Consider the following 23,789-nt stretch of genomic DNA (forward strand, 5'->3'; position numbering starts at 1 on the left):
CTCTCAGACAAGACCTGTGAAGGTAGAGTACCAGACAACCTGTCCCTCTCAGACAAGACCTGTGAAGGTAGAGTACCATACAACCTGCCCCTCTCAGACAAGATCTGCGAAGGTACAAGGCCAGACAACCTGTCCCTCTCAGACAAGACCTGTGAAGGTAGAGCACCAAACAACCTGTCCCTCTCAGACAAGACCTGTGAAGGTAGAGTACCAGACAACCTGTCCCTCTGAGACAAGACCTGTGAAGGTAGAGTACCAGACAACCTGTCCCTCTCAGACAAGACCTGTGAAGGTAGAGTACCAGACAACCTGTCCCTCTCAGACAAGACCTGTGAAGGTAGAGTACCATACAAGACCTGTGAAGGTAGAGTACCAGACAACCTGTCCCTCTCAGACAAGACCTGTGAAGGTAGAGTACCAGACAACCTGTCCCTCTGAGACAAGACCTGTGAAGGTAGAGTACCAGACAACCTGTCCCTCTCAGACAAGACCTGTGAAGGTAGAGTACCAGACAACCTGTCCCTCTCAGACAAGACCTGTGAAGGTAGAGTACCATACAAGACCTGTGAAGGTAGAGTACCAGACAACCTGTCCCTCTCAGACAAGACCTGTGAAGGTAGAGTACCAGACAACCTGTCCCTCTCAGACAAGACCTGTGAAGGTAGAGTACCATACAACCTGCCCCTCTCAGACAAGATCTGCGAAGGTACAAGGCCAGACAACCTGTCCCTCTCAGACAAGACCTGTGAAGGTACAGGACCAGACAACCTGTCCCTCTCAGACAAGACCTGTGACGGTACAGGACCCAATCTAAAACCTTACTTCAACACAACAAAATGGCTCTCATTCCCGTTCAGGGTTTCCGTTAGCCAGTAATAGCCAGCTTTTGGCTTTTGGCCTCTTCATTGATGTTACCAGTCTATGGAAATACATTTTAGCTTCTTCATTGATGACAAAACCAGTCGATGTAAATATATTTGACTGGTCATGCTTATCGGTCTTTAGGTTAATTTGCGTAATTTAATGGAATTGAATTGGCGCGTGTGTACAGTATATTGGTAATATCTTATCACATGCATGCAGAGCCTTTGAGTGGAAAATCTGTCCGCCAACGCGAGAGCTGCTCAAACAGCAAATGCAAAGGCAACGGAAAGCAGGCTTCATCAGCACGTCACACACCAATTTGCAATGAGCTAGAAGCAGTATGCATTTTGAAAATATATACTTCATTGTTTGAAACCTGAGGCATGTCTTACCTTGCTTCAAAGCAGCCAAAATCAGTCCATATCTGTGGAGGCAATTCTTTTCTATAAACTTTCTTTCGTTGTCCTGTAGCCAAAGGCACAATCCTAGTCATATTAGCAACCCATGTTAGTAGTTAGATCTCCCTTATTTCAAAATGTATAATTGATATTTTAATCTCTGTCACATGAAACCACTTGGTTGTGCAGTGCACTTTTGTCAACAGTGTTTTCCTGCTTATTGCATTATGGAAGGAACATTCTTGCCTACTGCCTTGTGTTCATTGTTCGCTTATAATGTATATAATAATAGTTTATCAACATTTTAAGCTAAACTGTCTTATCTGTTGCATCTTAACGTGTGTTATTTATCCTAGGCATACTGGTTGTATGAATTTGGAATCTATCGTCCACAAACTGTCCCAGACTGTTTAGAATTGGCTTTTTTTTTTCTTGCCAAGCTGACCAATAGAATAGGTCAACTTTTCTGCTATGGGGGATAGTAGATTACCATTCTGTAGGCTACTGTTTTTACTGTTCATTACTTGTCTTGTTGGCTGAGGAAAAGTACATGTGGGTAGTTATTATAACATCTTCAAAGTGTGCATCAGAATTAGGTAAGAAGGACCACACATCATTTCATCCTCGACTTGCATGTTATGTTAATATGAATTACCATAATCTACATGTGATTTGTGTCATTCTGAGCAGTGTGGGTGGACGCCCTGATCAGGTTACGCACCCAATGCATATGGGTCTGGTACATTAAAATGCAGCCAGTCAAATGTCCGGACAGAACACATCTTCCTGACGGAAACCCCATTCCATTCAACCATTACAACAGGACCAATGACTCTCAATCTCTTCCACATTCCCTTCACTTCTTGTACTCTCTCTTTCCAAACAGTACTTAGAGATATCTCTACGTAATACCCCTTGTTCTCCTGTCTGTGTGGAGACAGAGTGGGTCCTGTGTTATTGATGGATTTGTGACTTCTCTCCCCAGACATAGATGAGTGTGAAAAGCCTGACTCCTGCAGCCAGATCTGCATCAACTACAAAGGAGACTACAAGTGTGAATGTTATCAGGGCTATGAGATGGACCCCAGCACCAAGACCTGCAAGGCCGTGGGTAAGAGAGGCAACCTGTTATGTCCCTGGCAACCACAGAACAACCACACACACACACACCGTAACCCAGCAACACCACAGTCTATTCTCAGGCCGTCCGATATGAACGGTGGTTGTTTGTAAGCAGGACTAGCACGGCAGAGCCATCTGAGGTCTGTAACGCAAATATTTGCCTTCTGCTTCTCAGGGAGGTAATGAAAAGAAAAACATGTCCACCTTGTCTGGCAGGGTGCTGTTGGACACAGTCAGGTATTGTCCTTCACCGTGACCCACAGTAAACACTCCAGCCTGGGCATACATACAAATAAGGTCACTGGTCTTAACTTGGGGGCCTGGGACATATCTCTGACTGTGTAGAGAAAGACAGTGTTTTTGGTTAGCATCATCATTCTTAGGTTAGATCATTACAGGGCAAACTGACGTGATAATGAGGATGCTTAAAGGAACTGGCTTAAAAGAACTGGCTTAGAGGAACTGGCTTAAAGGAACTGGCTTAGAGGAACTGGTTTAAAGGAACTGGCTTAAAGGAACTGGCTTAGAGGAACTGGCTTAAAGGAACTGGCTTAAAGGAACTGGCTTAGAGGAACTGGTTTAAAGGAACTGGCTTAAAGGAACTGGCTTAGAGGAACTGGTTTAAAGGAACTGGCTTAAAGGAACTGGCTTAGAGGAACTGGTTTAAAGGAACTGGCTTAAAGGAACTGGCTTAGAGGAACTGGCTTAGAGGAACTGGTTTAAAGGAACTGGCTTAAAGGAACTGGTTTAAAGGAACTGGCTTAAAGGAACTGGCTTAAAGGAACTGGTTTAAAGGAACTGGCTTAAAGGAACTGGCTTAGAGGAACTGGTTTAAAGGAACTGGCTTAAAGGAACTGGCTTAGAGGAACTGGCTTAGAGGAACTGGTTTAAAGGAACTGGCTTAAAGGAACTGGCTTAAAGGAACTGGCTTAAAGGAACTGGCTTAAAGGAACTGGCTTAGAGGAACTGGCTTAGAGGAACTGGCTTAAAGGAACTGGCTTAAAGGAACTGGCTCGGCTTTTCTCTAAGTGGCGTGAAAAACGGCACATCTTTGTTACTGTTAGAGAGAGCATACACACTGTCAGGAAGCTGGGCCTTTATTATTAGAGCGGAAGGGAAGGTGTGTGTGTGTGTGTGTGTGTGTGTGTGTGTGTGTGTGTGTGTGTGTGTGTGTGTGTGTGTGTGTGTGTGTGTGTGTGTGTGTGGGTGTGGGTGGGTGGGTGGGTGGGTGTGTTCGTGCTATTAGAATAGGAAGTGAAGTGATGGAGCACTGCGTTCTATTGGGCACGTCAGTCCGTATTGTTGATTGCAGCACAGAAAGACAGAGACGTATCATTCTTATTTCTGCAGTGGTTTATTTACTCTGAAGCTTGGGAAGAAGGAGGAGATGCAGAGGCGCCTGCTATGTGATGCTGAGGTGATGTGGATTTAATAAACCTCCACACACACTCTCACACACTGACATAAACTCACAGACACTCACAGGCATACACATCAACAGACACACAACCTCATACATTCACAACGATGCACACACAACACAAACACACTCACATTCCACTGCGGTAGATTTGTTGGGTTCACTCTCGTGCTCTACAACAGGGGCTGACAGCTGAAGCGATGATGTCGTTAAGCAGATCACACTGAGCTGGAAAGCGAAGGCTTTATTTGTGATGTTCAGGGAATGCAATACCATTATTACCCTTCATCCAATCACACAGAGATTAGAGGGCTACTTTTTACTGCTCACTGACCATGTCTGAATATTGTCTTAACTTGGAAAGCCCTTGGAGGCAGGATGGAGAAAGCCCTTGGAGGCAGGATGGAGAAAGCCCTTGGAGGCAGGATGGAGAAAGCCATTGGAGGCAGGATGGAGAAAGCCCTTGGAGGCAGGATGGAGAAAGCCCTTGGAGGCAGGATGGAGAAAGCCCTTGGAGGCAGGATGGAGAAAGCCCTTGGAGGCAGAAAACCCTTTGAGGCAGGATGGAGAAAGCCCTTGGAGGCAGGATGGAGAAAGCCCTTGGAGGCAGAAAGCCCTTGGAGGCAGGATGGAGAAAGCTCTTGGAGGCAGGATGGAGAAAGCCATTGGAGGCAGAAAGCCCTTGGAGGCAGGATGGAGAAAGCCCTTGGAGGGAGGATGGAGAAAGCCCTTGGAGGCAGAAAGCCCTTGGAGGCAGGATGGAGAAAGCCCTTGGAGGGAGGATGGAGAAAGCCATTGGAGGCAGGATGGAGAAAGCCCTTCGAGGCAGGATGGAGAAAGCGTTAGAATAATACTAATTTGACATACTTACTGAAGAGTTTTAGTAGTTTTAATTGTAGCTACAGTGCCGCGCATAATAATTTAGACAGCAGTCTCCCAGGTGCCTTTCTAGTTAATGTGAACGGGGTAGAAGCTAATTAAAAGCACAACTCCCAGGTTGGTGGCATCATGTTACGTTCATCGCTATAAGCCAAAGTATAACCATACAATGTAGCAAGTTGATTCCCACAAGTCATTTCACTACACTAAATGTTTTATTGTGTTTACCATGGGTGCAATATCACTCACTAACAGTTAAATGACTCACTAACCGTTAAATGATTAACTGATTGTCTCTCACCATTTTCCTTTGTGCATACATGCATCTGTGTGTGTTTCTGTCATTATACTACAGCATTCTCTGCAACAGGTACAGATTTACTCAGTCTTTTCTCATCAACACGGAGGTCTGCAGTTTTACTTCGATAATCAGATGATCTCTCATAGAGGGAGGGAGGGAGGGGTAGAGATAGAGAGAGGTAGAGAGAGAGAGAGAGAGGTAGGTAGGTGAGTAACTCAGAAACCTCCCCTCTGATCTGTCCATATGGCTGTTACTTTTCTATCTCTCTCTCTTCCTCTATACTCCTCTTTCTCTGCATCTTTGTGTCCTCCTCTGTGTCCTCCTCTGTGTCTTCCTCTGTGTCCTCCTCTGTGTCTTCCTGTGTGTCCTCCTCTATACTCCTCTGTGTCCTCCTTCTTCCTCTATACTCTTTGTCCTCCTCTGTGTCATCTGTGTCCTCCTCTTGGTCCTCCTCTTTGTCCTCCTCTGTGTCCTTCTCTTGGTCCTTCTCTGTGTCCTCCTCTGTGTCCTCCTCTGTGTCCTTCTCTTGGTCCTTCTCTGTGTCCTCCTCTCTGTCCTCCTCTTCACCTCTCCTTGCCTATATGTCTGCATCTCTGTGTTTTTCTCCTCAGTCCCCCTTTTTACTGTTTCTACCTCACTCTCACTATGCACCCTTTTCTCCCTTTAGGCTCCTCCCTCCCTCTCACTATGCACCCTGTTCTCCCCTTATCCCTCCCTCCCTCTCACTATGCACCCTTTTCTCCCTTTAGGCTCCCTCCCTCACTCTCACTATGCACCCTTTTCTCCCTTTAGGCTCCTCCCTGATTCAGAGGACACTAGGACAGAGTCTAGAACAGACACTAGGACAGAGTCTAGAACAGCCACTAGGACAGAGTCTAGAACAGACACTAGGACAGAGTCTAGAACAGAGACTAGAACATAGTCTAGAACCGAGACTAGAACAGAGTCTAGAACAGAGTCTAGAACAGAGTCTAGAACATAGTCTAGAACAGAGTCTAGAACAGAGACTAGAACAGAGTCTAGAACAGAGTCTAGGACAGAGACTAGGACAGAGTCTAGAACAGACACTAGGACAGAGACTAGAACAGAGACTAGGACAGAGTCTAGGACAGAGTCTAGGACAGAGACTAGGAAAGACACTAGGGCAGTCTAGGACAGACACTAGGACAGAGACTAGGACAGACACTAGGGCAGAGTCTAGAACAGAGTTTAGGACAGAGTCTAGGAAAGAGACTAGGACAGAGTCTAGAACAGAGACTAGAACATAGTCTAGGACAGAGACTAGGACAGAGACTAGAACAGAGTCTAGAACAGACACTAAGACAGAGACTAGAACAGAGACTAGGACAGAGTCTAGGACAGAGTCAAACAGAGTCTAGAACAGACACTAGGACAGACACTAGAACAGAGACTAGAACAGAGTCTAGAACAGACACTAGGACAGAGTCTAGAACAGAGACTAGAACAGAGTCTAGAACAGAGTCTAGGACAGAGACTAGGACAGAGTCTAGAACAGACACTAGGACAGAGACTAGAACAGAGACTAGGACAGAGTCTAGGACAGAGTCTAGGACAGAGACTAGGAAAGACACTAGGGCAGTCTAGGACAGACACTAGGACAGAGACTAGGACAGACACTAGGGCAGAGTCTAGAACAGAGTTTAGGACAGAGTCTAGGAAAGAGACTAGGACAGAGTCTAGAACAGAGACTAGAACATAGTCTAGGACAGAGACTAGGACAGAGACTAGAACAGAGTCTAGAACAGACACTAAGACAGAGACTAGAACAGAGACTAGGACAGAGTCTAGGACAGAGTCAAACAGAGTCTAGAACAGACACTAGGACAGACACTAGAACAGAGACTAGAACAGAGTCTAGAACAGACACTAGGACAGAGTCTAGGACAGAGTTTAGGACAGAGTCTAGGACAGAGTCTAGGACAGAGTCTAGGACAGAGACTAGAACAGAGTCTAGGACAGAGACTAGAACAGAGTCTAGAACAGACACTAGAACATAGTCTAGAACAGAGTTTAGGACAGAGTCTAGGACAGAGACTAGAACAGAGTCTAGGACAGAGACTTGAACAGAGTCTAGGACAGAGACTAGAACAGAGTCTAGAACAGACACTAGAACATAGTCTAGGACAGAGTCTAGGACAGAGTCTAGGACAGAGTCTAGGACAGAGACTAGAACAGAGTCTAGGACAGAGACTAGAACAGAGTCTAGGACAGAGACTAGAACAGAGTCTAGGACAGAGACTAGAACATAGTCTAGAACAGAGTTTAGGACAGAGTCTAGGACAGAATCTAGGACAGAGTCTAGGACAGAGACTAGAACAGAGTCTAGGACAGAGACTAGAACAGAGTCTAGAACAGACACTAGAACAGAGTCTAGGACAGAGACTAGAACAGAGTCTAGAACAGACACTAGAACATAGTCTAGAACAGAGTTTAGGACAGAGTCTAGGACAGAGTCTAGGACAGACTAGAACAGAGTCTAGGACAGAGACTAGAACAGAGTCTAGGACAGAGACTAGAACAGAGTCTAGAACAGACACTAGAACATAGTCTAGAACAGAGTCTAGGACAGAGTTTAGGACAGAGTCTAGGACAGAATCTAGGACAGAGTCTAGGACAGAGACTAGAACAGAGTCTAGGACAGAGACTAGAACAGAGTCTAGGACAGAGACTAGAACAGAGTCTAGAACAGACACTAGAACATAGTCTAGAACAGAGTCTAGGACAGAGTTTAGGACAGAGTCTAGGACAGAATCTAGGACAGAGTCTAGGACAGAGACTAGAACAGAGTCTAGGACAGAGACTAGAACAGAGTCTAGGACAGCGCTCTCTGAAGTCGTTGTCTGACATGGATCTATTGTAATAAACATGTTGCCTGTATTGGATGGAGTTTCAGAATGACGTGGTAACTTTGGTTTGACAAGACAGGAACATTCTGCACAGATTTGTCTCGTGGATTTATTAGAGAATAGAAAGAGTGGTGTTTTCTCATGAGTTTGACAGACTACACTTCTGAAAGTTGATTGTAGTCTCAGTGAATCAGGGAATGTCTCAGCCTTGTTGTCTCCAGCTGCTGGCAGACATCTTTATTCTCCCAGGCCACGCTAACGATCCCAGAGACAATACACCTACTTTGATCTTCTGTCACTAAACGTCAACTAACAACTCAGAATATTCATTTTTTTTCTCACAATTACAGTCACCCTCTGTTTTTAATACGTGTTTTATACATAACAGTAACTAGCTGTACTATATGTCAAATTGATTCCTCAGGCCTGGCTGCATATCTGTCATTTTCAAAGCTTATCTTAATTGGCTGATAATGCAGGGCTGAGTTATGGAAGATTTAAATGCATGGGGTCTGTCCTGTCATCACACATGCACACACACACACACACACACACACACACACACACACACACACACACACACACACACACACACACACACACACATACACACATACACACACAGACACACAGAGACTGTTGTCAGAGTGGAGGAGTCTGACTTCTTTAACACTAGGAAGAGAGCAACTACTCTGTAGAATGGCACTATTTGATGATGTCACCGGTCCTGAATGAGGGGCTGGGGGCTGTGTAGACAGGCATTAGGAAATATCTTTCTCTCTCTCTTCCTCTCTCCATCTCTCTCTCTCTCATCCTCTCTCTCTCTTTCTTTCCCTCTGTCTATCAACATCTATTTCTCTACCATTCACTCTCTATCTCAAATCAAATGTATTTATATAGCCCTTTGTACATCAGCTGATATCTCAAAGTGCTGTACAGAAACCCAGCCTAAAACCCCAAACAGCAAGCAATGCATGTGTAGAAGCACGGTGGCTAGGAAAAACTCCCTAGAAAGGCCAAAACCAAGGAAGGAACCAGGCTATGAGGGGTGGCCAGTCCTCTTCTGGCTGTGCCAGGTGGAGATTATAACAGAACATGGACAAGATGTTCAAATGTTCATAAATGACCAGCATGGTCAAATAATAATAATCACAGGCAGAACAGTTGAAACTGGAGCAGCAGCACGGCCAAGTGGACTGGGGACAGCAAGGAGTCATCATGCCAGGTAGTCCTGGGGCATGGTCCTAGGGCTCAGGTCCTCCGAGAGAGAGAGAGAAAGAAAGAGAGAATTAGAGAGAGCACACTTAAATTCACACAGGACACCGGATAAGACAGGAGAAGTACTCCAGATATAACAAACTGACCCTAGCCCCCCGACACATAAACTACTGCAGCATAAATACTGGAGGCTGAGACAGGAGGGGTCAGAAGACACTGTGGCCCCATCCGATGATACCCCAGGACAGGGCCAAACAGGAAGGATATAACCCCACCCACATTGCCAAAGCACAGCCCCCACACCACTAGAGGGATATCTTCAACCACCAACTTACCATCCTGAGACAAGGCCGAGTATAGCCCACAAAGATCTCCGCTACGGCACAACCCAAGGGGGGGCGCCAACCCAGACGGAAGATCACATCAGTGACTCAACCCACTCAAGTGACGCACCCCTCCTAGGGACGGGATGAAAGAGCACCAGTAAGCCAGTGACTCATCCCCTGTAATATGGTTAGAGGCAGAGAATCCCAGTGGAAAGAGGGGAACCGGCCAGGCAGAGACAGCAAGGGCGGTTCGTTGCTCCAGAGCCATTCCGTTCATCTTCACACTCCTGGGCCAGACTACACTCAATCATATGACCCACTGAAGAGATGAGTCTTCAGTAAAGACTTAAAGGTTGAGCCCGAGTTTTGCATCTCTCACATGGGTAGGCAGACCATTCCATAAAAATGGAGCTATATAGGAGAAAGCCCTGCCTCCAGCTGTTTGCTTAGAAATTCTAGGGACAGTTAGGAGGCCTGCGTCTTGTGACCGTAGCGTACGTGTAGGTACAGTGGGGAGTATTTGATACACTGCCGATTTTGCAGGTTTTCCTACTTACAAAGCATGTAGAGGTCTGTAATTTGTATCATAGGTACACTTCAACTGTGAGAGACGGAATCTAAAACAAAAATCAAAAAAATCACATTGTATGATTTTTAAGTAATTAATTTGCATTTTATTGCATGACATAAGTATTTGATACATCAGAAAAGCAGAACTTAATATTTGGTACAGAAACCTTTGTTTGCAATTACAGAGATCATATGTTTCCTGTAGTTCTTGACCAGGTTTGCACACACTGCGGCAGGGATTTTGGCCCACTCCTCCATACAGACCTTCTCCAGATCCTTCAAGTTTCGGGGCTGTCGTTGAGCAATAAGGAATTTCAGCTCCCTCCAAAGATTTTGGGTTCAGGTCTGGAGACTGGCTAGGCCACTCCAGGACCTTGAGATGCTTCTTACGGAGCTACTCCTTAGTTGCCCTGGCTGTGTGTTTCGGGTCGTTGTCATGCTGGAAGACCCAGCCACGACCCATCTTCAATGCTCTTACTGAGGGAAGGAGGTTGTTGGCCAAGATCTCGCAATACATGGCCCCATCCATCCTCCCCTCAATACGGTGCAGTCATCCTGTCCCCTTTGCAGAAAAGCATCCCCAAAGAATGATGTTTCCACCTCCATGCTTCACGATTGGGATGGTATTCTTGGGGTTGTACTCATCCTTCTTCTTCCTCCAAACACGACGAGTTTAGTTTAGACCAAAAAGCTATATTTTTGTCTCCTCAGACCACATGACCTTCTCCCATTCCTCCTCTGGGTCATCCAAACTTCAGACGGCCCTGGACATGCGCTGGCTTGAGCAGGGGGCCTTGCGTGCGCTGCAGGATTTTAATTCATGATGGCGTAGTGTGTTACTAATGGTTTTCTTTGAGACTGTGGTCCCAGCTCTCTTCAGGTCATTGACCAGGTCCTGCCATGTAGTTCTGGGCTCATCCCTCACATGTAGTTCTGGGCTCATCCCTCACTTTCCTCATGATCATTGATGCCCCACGAGGTGAGATCTTGCATGGAGCCCCAGACCGAGGGTGATTGACCGTCATGTTGAACTTATTCCATTTTCTAATAATTGCGCCAACAGTTGTTGCCTTCTCACCAAGCTGCTTGCCTATTGTCCTGTAGCCCATCACAGCCTTGTGCAAGTCTACAATTTTAACCCTGGTGTCCTGGTCTTGGCCATTGTGGAGAGGTTGGAGTCTGTTTGATTGAGTGTGTGGATAGGTGTCTTTTATACAGGTGCAGTTAATACAGGTAATGAGTGGAGAACAGGAGGGCTTCTTAAAGAAAAACGAACAGGTCTGTGAGAGCCGGAATTCTTACTGGTTGGTAGGTGATCAAATACTTATGTCATGCAATAAAAATGCAAATTACTTACTTAAAACTCATACAATGTGATTTTCTGGATTTTTGTTTTAGATTCCGTCTCTCACAGTTGAAGTGAACATATGATAACAATTACAGACCTCTACATGCTTTGTAAGTGGGAAACCTGCAAAATAGGCAGTGTATCAAATACTTGTTCTCCCCCCACTGTATGTACGGCAGGACCAAATCAGAGAGATAGGTAGGAGTAAGCCCATGTAATGCTTTGTAGGTTAGCAGTAAAACCTTGAAATCAGCCCTTTTCTTGACAGGAAGCCAGTGTAGGGAGGCTAGCACTGGAGTAATATGATCAAATTTTTGGGTTCTAGTCAGGATTCTAGCAGCCGTATTTAGCACTAACAGAAGTTTATTTAGTGCTTTATCCGGGTAGCTGGAAAGTAGAGCATTGCAGTAGTCTAACCTAGAAGTAACAAAAGCATTGATACATCTGCATCATTTTTGGACTGATAGTTTCTGATTTTTGCAATGTTACGTAGATGGAAAAAAGCTTGATATGTTCGGCAAAAGAGAGATCAGGGTCCAGAGTAACGCCGAGGTCCTTCACAGTTTTATTTGAGACAACTGTACAACCATTAAGATTAATTGTCAGTTTCAACAGAAGATCTCTTTGTTTCTTGGGACCTAGAACAAGCATCTCTGTTTTGTCCGAGTTTAAAAGTAGAAAGTTGCAGCCATCCACTTCCTTATGTCTGCAACACAGGCTTCTAGCGAGGGAAATTTTGGGGCTTCACCATGTTTCATTGAAATGTACAGCTGTGTGTCATCCGCATAGCAGTGAAAGTTAACATTATGTTTTCGAATCCCCAAGAGGTAAAATATATAGTGAAAACAATAGTGGTCCTAAAACGGAACCTTGAGGAATACCGAAATTTACAGTTGATTTGTTAGAGGACAAACCATTCACAGAGACAAACTGATATCTTTCCGACAGATAAACCAGGCCAGAACTTGTCCGTGTAGACCAATTTGGGTTTCCAATCTCTCCAAAAGAATGTGGTGATCGATGGTATCAAAAGCAGCACTAAGGTCTAGGAGCACGAGGACAGATGCAAAGCCTCGGTCTGATGCCATTAAAAGGTAATTTACCACCTTCACAAGTGCAGTCTCAGTGCTATGATGGGGTCTAAAACCAGACTGAAGCATTTCATATACATTGTTTGTCTTCAGGAAGGCAGTGAGTTGCTGCGCAACAGCCTTTTCTAAAAATTATGAGAGGAATGGAAGATTTGATATAGGCTGATAGTTATTTTTATTTTCTGGGTCACGGTTTGGCTTTTTCAAGAGAGGCTTTATTACTGACACCTTTAGTGAGTTTGGAACACATCCGGTGGATAGAGAGCTGTTTATTATGTTCAACATAGGAGGGCCAAGCACAGGAAGCAGCTCTTTCAGTAGTTTAGTTGGAATAGGGTCCAGTATGCAGCTTGAAGGTTTAGAGTCCATGATTATTTTCATCATTGTGTCAAGAGATACAGTACTAAAACACTTGAGTGTCTCTCTTGATCCTAGGTCCTGGCAGAGTTGTGCAGACTCAGGACAACTGAGCTTTGGAGGAATACTCAGATTTAAAGAGGAGTCCGTCATTTGCTTTCTAATGATCATGATTTTTTCCTCAAAGAAGTTCATGGATTTATTACTGCTGAAGTGAAAGCCATCCTCTCTTGGGGAATGCTGCTTTTTACTTAGCTTTGCGACAGTATCAAAAATGAATTTCGGGTTGCTCTTATTTTCCTCAATTAAGTTGGAAAAATAGGATGATCGAGCAGCAGTAAGGGCTCTTCGATACTGCACGGTACTGTCTTTCCAAGCTAGTTGGAAGACTTCCAGTTTGGTGTGGCGCCATTTCCGTTCCAATTGTCTGGAAGCTTGCATCAGAGCTCGGGTATTTTCTGTATACCAGGGAGCTAGTTTCTTATGAGAAATGTTTTTAGTTTTTAGGGGTGCAACTGCATCTAGGGTATTGCGCAAGGTTAAATTGAGTTGCTCAGTTAGGTGGTTAACTGATTTTTGTCCTCTGACGTCCTTGTGTAGACAGAGGGAGTCTGGAATGACCTCAAGGAATCTTTGTGTTGTCTGTGAATTTATAGCACGACTTTTGATGTTCCTTGGTTGGGGTCTGAGCAGATTATTTGTTGCAATTGCAAACGTAATAAAATGGTGGTCCGATAGTCCAGGATTATGAGGAAAAACATTAAGATCCACAACATTTATTCCATGGGACAAAACTAGGTCCAGAGTATGACTGTGACAGTGAGTTGGTCAAAACCCACTGAGTTGATAATGGCTCCAAAAACCTTTTGGATTGGGTCAGTGGACTTTTCCATGTGAATATTGTCGTGGAAATTTCCTTAATTACCAAATGATGAGAGAGCAAATCACACACGAGTCAGAGTTATGCTTAATCTTCACCTTTAATAATAATTAAGCTTTTGCAATAGCATTTTGACTTTCAACAGTTCAGTATCTCTAATGAAAAGTTGAGAGTGGCCAACATAATGGCAAATGGGATCCTTTATAGCAAAGATCCACCCCCCCTAGACGACATGACAAAACACAGGTCTTAGGAACTTACACAAAGAAAGACTTTACTTCAGAGAGGAATATCCCCTAGTCAGACAGAGTTGGCTATAAATTATCGTTCAGTTTGGTCTCCTAAACAAAGCTCTTATCTCGTCCTTGGTACAAAATGGGACCAAGACATTACCCCCACCCTATGATATATACCAAATTGGTATATAAATTGGTATATTTCCCCAATGGGAAAAGTAGGGAGTGACTGGCACACAGACACAGTGGAGCAAAAGAGCAAAAGATATGTTTACACATGATGACCCCTTGACCTCTCCCCTCTCTGTGGCCCATGCAACTTAGTCTTGACATAGAACAGATAACTGCCAATGGCCACCACTATAGTACAACAAAATACATTCTTATGAGAAATAACTCATAAGCATATGATGAACATAAAACATCTTATCTATGTTACCCAACTAATTCTGATTATTCCCCAACAATATTAAAGTCACCAAAAATTTGAATATTATCTGCTATGACTACAAGGTCCGATAGGAATTAAGGGAACTTAATGAGGAACGCTGTATATGGCCCAGGAGGCCTGTAAACAGTAGCTATAAAAAGTGATTGAGTAGGCTGCATAGATTTCATGACTAGAAGCTCAAAAGACGAAAACGTAATTTTTCTTTTTGTAAATTGAAATTTGCTATTGTAAATGTTAGCAACACCTCCGCCTTTGCGGGATGCACGGGGGATATGGTCACTAGTGTAGCCAGGAGGTGAGGCCTCATTTAACACAGTAAATTCATCAGGCTTAAGCCATGTTTCAGTCAGGCCAATCACGTCAAGATAATGATCAGTGATTAGTTCATTGACTATAATTGCTTTTGAAGTAAGGGATCTAACATTAAGTAGCCCTATTTTGAGATGTGAGGTATCACGATCTCTTTCAATAATGACAGGAATGGAGGAGGTCTTTAATCCTAGTGAGATTGCTAAGGCGAACACCGCCATGTTTAGTTTTGCCCAACCCAGGTCGAGGCACAGACACTGTCTCAATGGGGATAGCTGAGATGACTACACTGACTGTGCTAGTGGCAGACTCCACTAAGCTGTCAGGCTGGCTAACAGCCTGCTGCCTGGCCTGTACCCTATTTCATTGTGGAGATAGAGGAGTTAGAGCCCTGTCTATGTTGGTAGATAAGATGAGAGCACCCCTCCAGCTAGGATGAAGTCTGTCACTCCTCAGCAGGCCAGGCTTGGTCCTGTTTGTGGGTGAGTCCCAGAAAGAGGGCCACTTATCTACATATTCTATCTTTTGGGAGGGGCAGAAAACAGTTTTCAACCAGCGATTGAGTTGTGAGACTCTGCTGTAGAGCTCATCACTCCCCCTAACTGGGAGGGGGCCAGAGACAATTACTCGATGCCGACACATCTTTCTAGCTGATTTACACGCTGAAGCTATGTTGCACTTGGTGACCTCTGACTGTTTCATCCTAACATCGTTGGTGCCGACGTGGATAACAATGTCTCTATACTCTCTACACTCGCCAGTTTTAGCTTTAGCCAGCACCATCTTCAGATTAGCCTTAACGTCGGTAGCCCTGCCCCCCGGTAAACAGCATATGATCGCTGGATGATTCGTTTTAAGTCTAATACTGCGGCTAATGGAGTCGCCAATGACTAGGGTTTTCAATTTGTCAGAGCTAATGGTGGGAAGCTTCGGCATCTCAGACCCCGTAACTGGAGGAGTAGAGACCAGAGAAGGCTCGGCCTCTGACTCCGACTCGTTGCTTAATGGGGAAAACCGGTTGAACGTTTCTGTCGGCTGATTGAGCGACACCGGTTGAGCATTCCTACAGCATTTCCTTCCAGAAACCGTGAGAAAGTTGTCTGGCTGCGGGGACTGTGCGAGGGGATTTATACTAACGTTACTATCTGTACTTACTGGTGGCACAGACGCTGTTTCATCCTTTCCTACACTGAAATTACCCTTGCCTAACGATTGCGCCTGAAGCTGGGCTTGTAGCACAAGGCGATCGTTCTCCTGTACATTATGAGTACAGCGACTGCAATTAGAAGTCATCATGTTAATGTTAACAGCTTCGGCTGTTGGAGGTCCTGATGAACCACGTCCAGATAAAGCGTCCGGAGTGAAAAAGTTTAATGAAAAAAAAGTTGAGTGAAAAACCAAAAATATAAACGGTAATTAAAAAGTAAAAACCGTAAAGTTGTCAGGTAGCAAAGTAAGGTTGGCAACAAAACGCACAGCAACACGTAAACAAGTCTGCAAGTTGTGACTGAAAATGTAGATGCTGAAAACAATCTGTTTGTCTCTCCCTCCCTATGTATGCTACCACTCATTCTCTGTCCATCTGTCTGTCTTCTCTCTCTCTCTTTCTTTCTCTCTCTTCTCTCTTCTCTCTCTTGGTCTCTCTCTCTGTCACTCTTTCTCTCTGTGTCTCTGTCTCGCTCTCTTTCTGTCTCTCTTTTTCTCACTTCCCTAATGGGAGAGCGGCTGAAATTGATCGGTACAAATCCAAGAGACAGGGAAAATGATTGAATCCTGACTCGCAGTGAAAATGAAAATATTTGCTCCCTGTGCAGAGTCCCGTGGCGGCCTGGGACCGAGATACTCATCTAGGTGTGGCGCGTGCAGATGTGTGTGTGCGTGCGCGTGCCGTGGTTCGAAACATGGAGCCAACTCAGAACGCCCTGGCTTGATGGGACAAGTTGCCTGGCTTTGTCTTGATTTTGTCCGGGATCAGGAGGGAAGGAGATAAGACTCCATCCGTCTCTCTCAGCTTATATCTCAGTAGGTGTGTCCAAGAGTGTGCAAAGCTGTCATCAAGGCTAAGGGTGGCTACTTTTAAGAATCTCAAGTATAAAATATATTTGGATTTGTTTAACACTTTTCTGGTTACTACATGATTCCATGTGTGTTATTTCATAGTTGTGATGTCTTCACTATTATTCTACAATGTAGAAAATAGTAAAAATAAAGAAAAACCCTGGAATGAGTAGGTGTATCCAAACGTTTGACTGGCACTGTATATATACGGTGGTTCATCCTTTAAAAGTTGCGTCGCACTGCAGCACCCCTTGCGGGTTGCCGCAGAATTCTATGGCACGTTATTTGAGTGTCAGCCATTGTTGCGAGTTAGTTCTAGTTTGACCACCAGAGGGCATCTTTGAGAAGAATTTGAGCATTAATATTGGCATTAATATTGGCTGTACTAGATAATTTAAGACCTTTTTTTGTAAGGACATAGTATATGGGATTAATTTTAAGAAAAGTAGCTTCATTAATTTGATTAATATTATGGTGTTTCTATTCCAAGAAAAATGAAAAACCCTCAGGGTTCCCGTTAGGAAAATATGGCGCTGTACAACGTGACTGGTCGGGAGTAGGCTACTGTACTAAGAGCAAAATAATCTTAACATTTTCACACCCTAATTGTAGGCTAACCAATACCCAAACGGAGATTCAGTGAAAATAATACCAGTCCCCATGCTTGTCTCCGAGCAGCGTGAAACAGTGCTGAAATAGTTGACAACATGTCATTCAGTGATATTTATTCCCATAATAATTTGTTATGGATCCATAACGAAATAAACATCTCCATTACAATTATAATGCAGGGTTAATAATACATTAATATATTTGTAGGGATGGATGCATTGTTTTGTTGGGGCAAATCTGGTTTTAGAGGTTTTCAAAACAATGTATTTGGTGGACTCGGTATGATGGACTCACTGATGGTTGAAGATGATGAGTGATCGGCAAAGGCTTTCAACATCGCTCTAATCACAGTCAGAAAGACAGTTGAAGAAACTTGAGTGGACTTAAGACATTATATTATATAGACATGTTTTCAAAAGGCCTCCAGAGCCGACAGAGAAGTTCCTTACTTTTTCCTCCTTCCACTTGCCTCTTCCATTTATTCCCATAGTAATTCGTTATGGTTTGCATTGCAAATGAGGGCATAAACTGGGTCAAGACGCCAGCAGAGTACGTAGACTTTTATGTAGTGAAATAAAGGTAAGATAAAAATAAATAAATAAGACCTGCAACACTTTTAACAACACATTCCTCAACACTAGTTAGACTTATGTCGCCTACGGTAGGCCTACATTATATCTACAAATATTTTTTTATCTCAACATGTTGGTCTCCTGATTTGAACCCAATCGAACTTGTTGCAACTTTAGTGTAGTTGAAATAATCTTCTCCGTGTTTGCCTGGATTGTGACTCCATCTCGTTCCTCGCCGCCTTCAACTCCTCCAATACCGCCTGACTTTCCGCCAATGACATGACTCTCCTCCAATAATTACATTTAGGGGATTGGAGGATTCTAAATGAATATCTAATGGGCATTTTTCATTAGGATCTGTGAGAATATCTAAGGGGCTTTTATATAATTATAATGCAGGGTTAATAATAATAATAATCGCTTTGTTTAAGAAATAAGGCTATTTTGGAGATTTGCTCACTTTCAAATAACTGAAAGTGAGCAGTTGTAATCTGAATAAAGGGGAAAAGTCCATTCTTGAACATGGAGTGAGACATTCTTACTGATTTGTAAATGAAGCCAGTTTGATATTTAGAATTATTTATTTCTGTTTTTAGAGGGAGAGGAAACCAAAAGCCCACCGTGCCTATTTTTTGGATATTCTTCAGACCACATGTCAAGTGAAAATCTACCCAAATTTACCCAAGTTCTCTCTCAACTCCAGGACCACCAACAGTTTTTGTTGTTGTCTGATGCAGGGCTCTAGTGCCAGAAGAGAGACTCTCAGACTGAAAACACCTCCATTAATTGCCACAGTTTAGACTACCGATAGATTAGCGTTCTAACTCCCTCTTGTAATAGTGTGGTGCAATGACAGAATGCCACCATCTACCACTAACGGTCGCAGCATAAACTCTGAACTTTAATAAGGAAGAACCACTGAGTGTACAAAACATTAAGAACTCTTTCCATGACATAGACTGATGAAGGAATCCAGGTGAAAGCTATGATCCCTTATTGATGTCACTTGTTAATTCCACGTCAATCAGTGTAGATGACGGAGAGGAGACAGGTTAAAGAAGCATTATTAAGCCTTGAGACAATTCAGACATGGATTTGTGTCTGTGTCATTCAGAGGGTGAATGGGCAAGACAAAAGATTGAAGGGCCTTTGAATGGGATATGGTAGTAGGTGCCAGGCGCACCGGTTTGTGTCAAAAACAGCAGCGCCTCTGGATTTTTCACGCTCTGTAGTTTCCTGTGTGTATCAATTATGGTCCACCACCCAAAGGACATCCAGACAACATGACACAACTGTGAGAGGCCTTGGAGTCAACATGGGCCAGCATTCCTGTGGAACTCTTTCATCACCTTGTAGAGTCTATGACCAGACAATTGTGGCTGTTCTGAGGTTTGGGGTCACTTAGAAATGTCCTTGTTTTTGAAAGAAAAACTAATTCTTTGTCCTTTTAAAATAACATCAAATTGATCAGAAATACAGTGTAGACATTGTTAATGTTGTAAATGACTACTGATGCTGGAAACGGCAGATTTTTATGGAATATCAGAGGCCCATTATCAGCAACCATCACTCCTGTGTTCCAATTGCACGTGGTGTTAGCTAATCCAAGTTTATCATTTTAAAGGCTAATTGATCATTAGAAAAACCTTTTGCAATTATGTTAACTGGTTAAAGGTTAAAGAAGCAATTAAACTGGCCTTCTTCAGACTAGTTGAGTATCTGGAGCATCAGCCTTTGTGGGTTCGATTACAGGCTCAAAATGGCCAAGAACTGAAGATTTCGTACAATCTGTGTACTACTCCCTTCACAGAACAGTGCAAACTGGTTCTAACCAGAATAGAGAGAGGAGTGGGAGGCCCCGGTGCACAACTGAGCAAGATGACAAGTTAAAAAAAACACGCCCTGTTAAGAACTCTTTTTATTTATTTAAATATTTTTTATATATATTGACTTTCAATGTTAGAGTGTCCTCAACTGGCAGACTCATTAAATAGTACCCGCAAAACACCAGTCTCAACGTCAACAGTGAAGAGTTGACTCCAGGATGCTGGCCTTCTAAGCAGAGTTCCTCTGTCCAGTCTCAACGTCAACAGTGAAGAGTTGACTCCAGGATGTTGGCCTTCTAAGCAGAGTTCCTCTGTCCAGTCTCAACGTCAACAGTGAAGAGTTGACTCCAGGATGCTGGCCTTCTAAGCAGAGTTCCTCTGTTCAGTCTCAACGTCAACAGTGAAGAGTTGACTCCAGGATGTTGACCTTCTAAGCAGAGTTCCTCTGTCCAGTCTCAACGTCAACAGTGAAGAGTTGACTCCAGGATGCTGGCCTTCTAAGCAGAGTTCCTCTGTCCAGTCTCAACGTCAACAGTGAAGAGGTGACTCCAGGATGTTGGCCTTCTAAGCAGAGTTCCTCTGTCCAGTGTCTGTGTTCTTTTACCCATCTTAATCTTTTCTTTTTATTGGCCAGTCTGAGATATGGCTTTTTCTTTTCAACTCTGCCTAGAAGGACAGCATCCCGGAGTCAATTCTTCAGTGTTGACGTTGAGACTGTTTTTTTGCGGGTACTATTTAATGAAGCTGCCAGTCTTTTTTTCCCTCCCTTCTATCTCTCTCTCTCTCTCTCTCTCTCTCTCTCTCTGTCTCTCTCTCTCCATTTGTCTTTCTCACTCACTCATGTTTCTCTCTCTGTCTCTCTCCTTTTTTTCTCTCCTCTTTGTATCTCCTACTCATCCCCTCTCTCTATCCCCCCCCCCTCTCACTTTCTCATGAAGCATTGTACAAATCCCATCTTGGCCAGGGAACAGAACAGAGCTACAGAACAGAGCTACTTGAGATGGTGATTCTGTGAGGTTGAGAACTACTCATGGAATGGTAATACGACAGAGGGTCAGAGAGGAGAGAGATGGTCAGAGAGAAGAGCGAGAGTCAGGGGGCAGAGATGAGAGAGAAGAGAGAGGGTCAGGGAGTAGAGAGAGGGTCAGAGAGGAGAGAGGGTCAGAGAGGAGAGAGAGGGTCAGAAAGAAGAGAGAGGGGCAGAGAGAAGAGAGAGGGTCAGAGAGAAGAGAGAGGGTCAGAGAGTAGAGAGAGAGACAGAGAGGAGAGAGAGGGTCAGAGAGAAGAGAGAGGGTCAGATAGAAGAGAGAGATTGCTGTGTGGCAATGAGTGAGAGGTCTACTCTGCACTCTCCTTGAGAACTATTCATGTACGGTCACACGATGTGTGTGTGTGTGTGTGTGTGTGTGTGTGTGTGTGTGTGTGTGTGTGTGTGTGAGAGATGACAGAGCAGCTACTAGAGATGGAACGCCAAATGAAAGATAAATAGAGGTCAGTTAGAGGATAATGGAGGTGGGGGTTTGGGGAGTAGGTTTCATTCTACACATCTAAGATGGAGCCATGTGTGTTAGTGTATGCATTTTTTTATTTAGTGTGTATGAATGTGTGTTTGCTGTTACCGTGTGTGTGTGTGCGTGTGCGATCCTTATGGGAATTATGAGTCATTCTCTTTCACTCTGTTGAGAAATTTGCCTTGGGTAGATGATGTACACACACACACATTTCACCCAAGGAAAATCACTGAGAAACAGCTTTGCGTATCTGCAGTACCAGGAATAGAACAGCATGATTCATTGACCACAGATTCTGTTTTTATTACAAGACAAACGGAGACTGGACAGAAGGAGAGGTGTTGAGGAGACGTTAGAGCCCTGTCATTGTCAATCAAACAGGAACAAGGAAGTGGCGTCTAAATCTCAAAAGTCATTACTGAAAGAGTTGTGAAATATTCTGCTGAACTAACCTTTGTCCTTTGTGGGAAGGAAATTGTAACGCTGTTAGAAGGAAATTCTTTAAAATATTGCACACACCTGTGAATTATTGGCTAGTATTTTATCTTATCATCAACACTGTTTGTCCATTTGTATATGCTAGTCCAAACCGGTTGTTTACGAAGCATGTGAGAGATAGAAACATTTGTATATGCTAGTCTAAACCGGTTGTTTACGAATCATGTGACAGATAGAAACATTTGATTTTAATTTGATTTGACCTTCCAAACTGTTTAAACTGTTATAAGATCTTGAAAGATATTTCCTTGATTTCACATCATCAGAAAAGTTACCAATGTTTCATCTGTCTCTACCAATTTTTCATCTGTCTCTACCAATGTTTCATCTGTCTCTGCCAATGTTTCATCTGTCTCTACCAATGTTTCATCTGTCTCTTACCAATGTTTCATCTGTCTCTACCAATGTTTCATCTGTCTCTACCAATGTTTCATCTGTCTCTACCAATGTTTCATCTGTCTCTACCAATGTTTCATCTGTCTCTACCAATGTTTCATCTGTCTCTTACCAATGTTTCATTGTCTCTTACCAATGTTTCATCTGTCTCTACCAATGTTTCATCTGTCTCTTACCAATGTTTCATCTGTCTCTACCAATGTTTCATCTGTCTCTTACCAATGTTTCATCTGTCTCTACCAATGTTTCATCTGTCTCTTACCAATGTTTTATCTGTCTCTACCAATGTTTCATCTGTCTCTACCAATGTTTCATCTATCTTTACTAATGTTTCATCTATCTCTACCAATGTTTCATCTGTCTCTTACCAATGTTTCATCTGTCTCTTACCAATGTTTCATCTGTCTTTACTAATGTTTCATCTGTCTCTACCAATGTTTCATCTGTCTCTTACCAATGTTTCATCTGTCTCTTACCAATGTTTCATCTGTCTCTACCAATGTTTCATCTGTCTCTTACCAATGTTTCATCTGTCTTTACTAATGTTTCATCTGTCTCTTACCAATGTTTCATCTGTCTCTACCAATGTTTCATCTGTCTCTACCAATGTTTCATCTGTCTCTTACCAATGTTTCATCTGTCTCTTACCAATGTTTCATCTGTCTCTACCAATGTTTCATCTGTCTCTGCCAATGTTTCATCTGTCTTTACCAATGTTTCATCTTTCTCTACCAATGTTTCATCTGTCTCTACCAATGTTTCATCTGTCTCTTACCAATGTTTCATCTGTCTCTACCAATGTTTCATCTGTCTCTTACCAATGTTTTATCTGTCTCTACCAATGTTTCATCTGTCTCTACCAATGTTTCATCTATCTTTACTAATGTTTCATCTATCTCTACCAATGTTTCATCTGTCTCTTACCAATGTTTCATCTGTCTCTTACCAATGTTTCATCTGTCTTTACTAATGTTTCATCTGTCTCTACCAATGTTTCATCTGTCTCTTACCAATGTTTCGTCTGTCTCTTACCAATGTTTCATCTGTCTCTACCAATGTTTCATCTGTCTCTTACCAATGTTTCATCTGTCTTTACTAATGTTTCATCTGTCTCTTACCAATGTTTCATCTGTCTCTACCAATGTTTCATCTGTCTCTACCAATGTTTCATCTGTCTCTTACCAATGTTTCATCTGTCTCTTACCAATGTTTCATCTGTCTCTACCAATGTTTCATCTGTCTCTGCCAATGTTTCATCTGTCTTTACCAATGTTTCATCTTTCTCTACCAATGTTTCATCTGTCTCTACCAATGTTTCATCTGTCTCTACCAATGTTTCATCTGTCTCTACCAATGCTTCATCTGTCTCTACCAATGTTTAATAATTGAAATGTTCTCATTGTTGTGTTCTGTGTGCGTTTTCTCTCAGAGACGAGCTTGTCCTGTGTAGTAATGCTTTCCTCTGACTGTTTCAATGTTTTCAGCATTGAAATGTTCTCATATTGTATATCTGTTGTGTCTCAGGGAAGAGCCCGTACCTGATGTTTACTAACCGCCATGAGATCTGTCGTATAGACCTGGTGAAGAGAGAATACAGCCAGGTGGTTCCCACTCTGAAGAACGCTGTAGCCTTGGATGTGGATGTCACCACCAACAAGATGTACTGGTGTGACCTCTAC

General features: G+C 43.3%; 1 protein-coding gene across 1 annotated transcript in view; it reads left to right on the forward strand.

The window, feature by feature from the left end:
- Positions 1–23,789, forward strand: part of LOC109903044 (low-density lipoprotein receptor-related protein 8-like) — a 344,351-nt gene that overhangs the window by 266,801 nt on the left and 53,761 nt on the right. Inside the window, 2 exon segments of the mRNA XM_031785602.1 lie at positions 2,248–2,373; positions 23,635–23,789. The exon segment at positions 23,635–23,789 is cut by the window's right edge and continues 17 nt beyond it. Coding sequence (XP_031641462.1) covers positions 2,248–2,373; positions 23,635–23,789 — 281 coding nt within the window.

Source organism: Oncorhynchus kisutch, linkage group LG13, assembly GCF_002021735.2.
Source record: "Oncorhynchus kisutch isolate 150728-3 linkage group LG13, Okis_V2, whole genome shotgun sequence".
NCBI classification, from domain to species: Eukaryota; Metazoa; Chordata; class Actinopteri; order Salmoniformes; family Salmonidae; genus Oncorhynchus; species Oncorhynchus kisutch.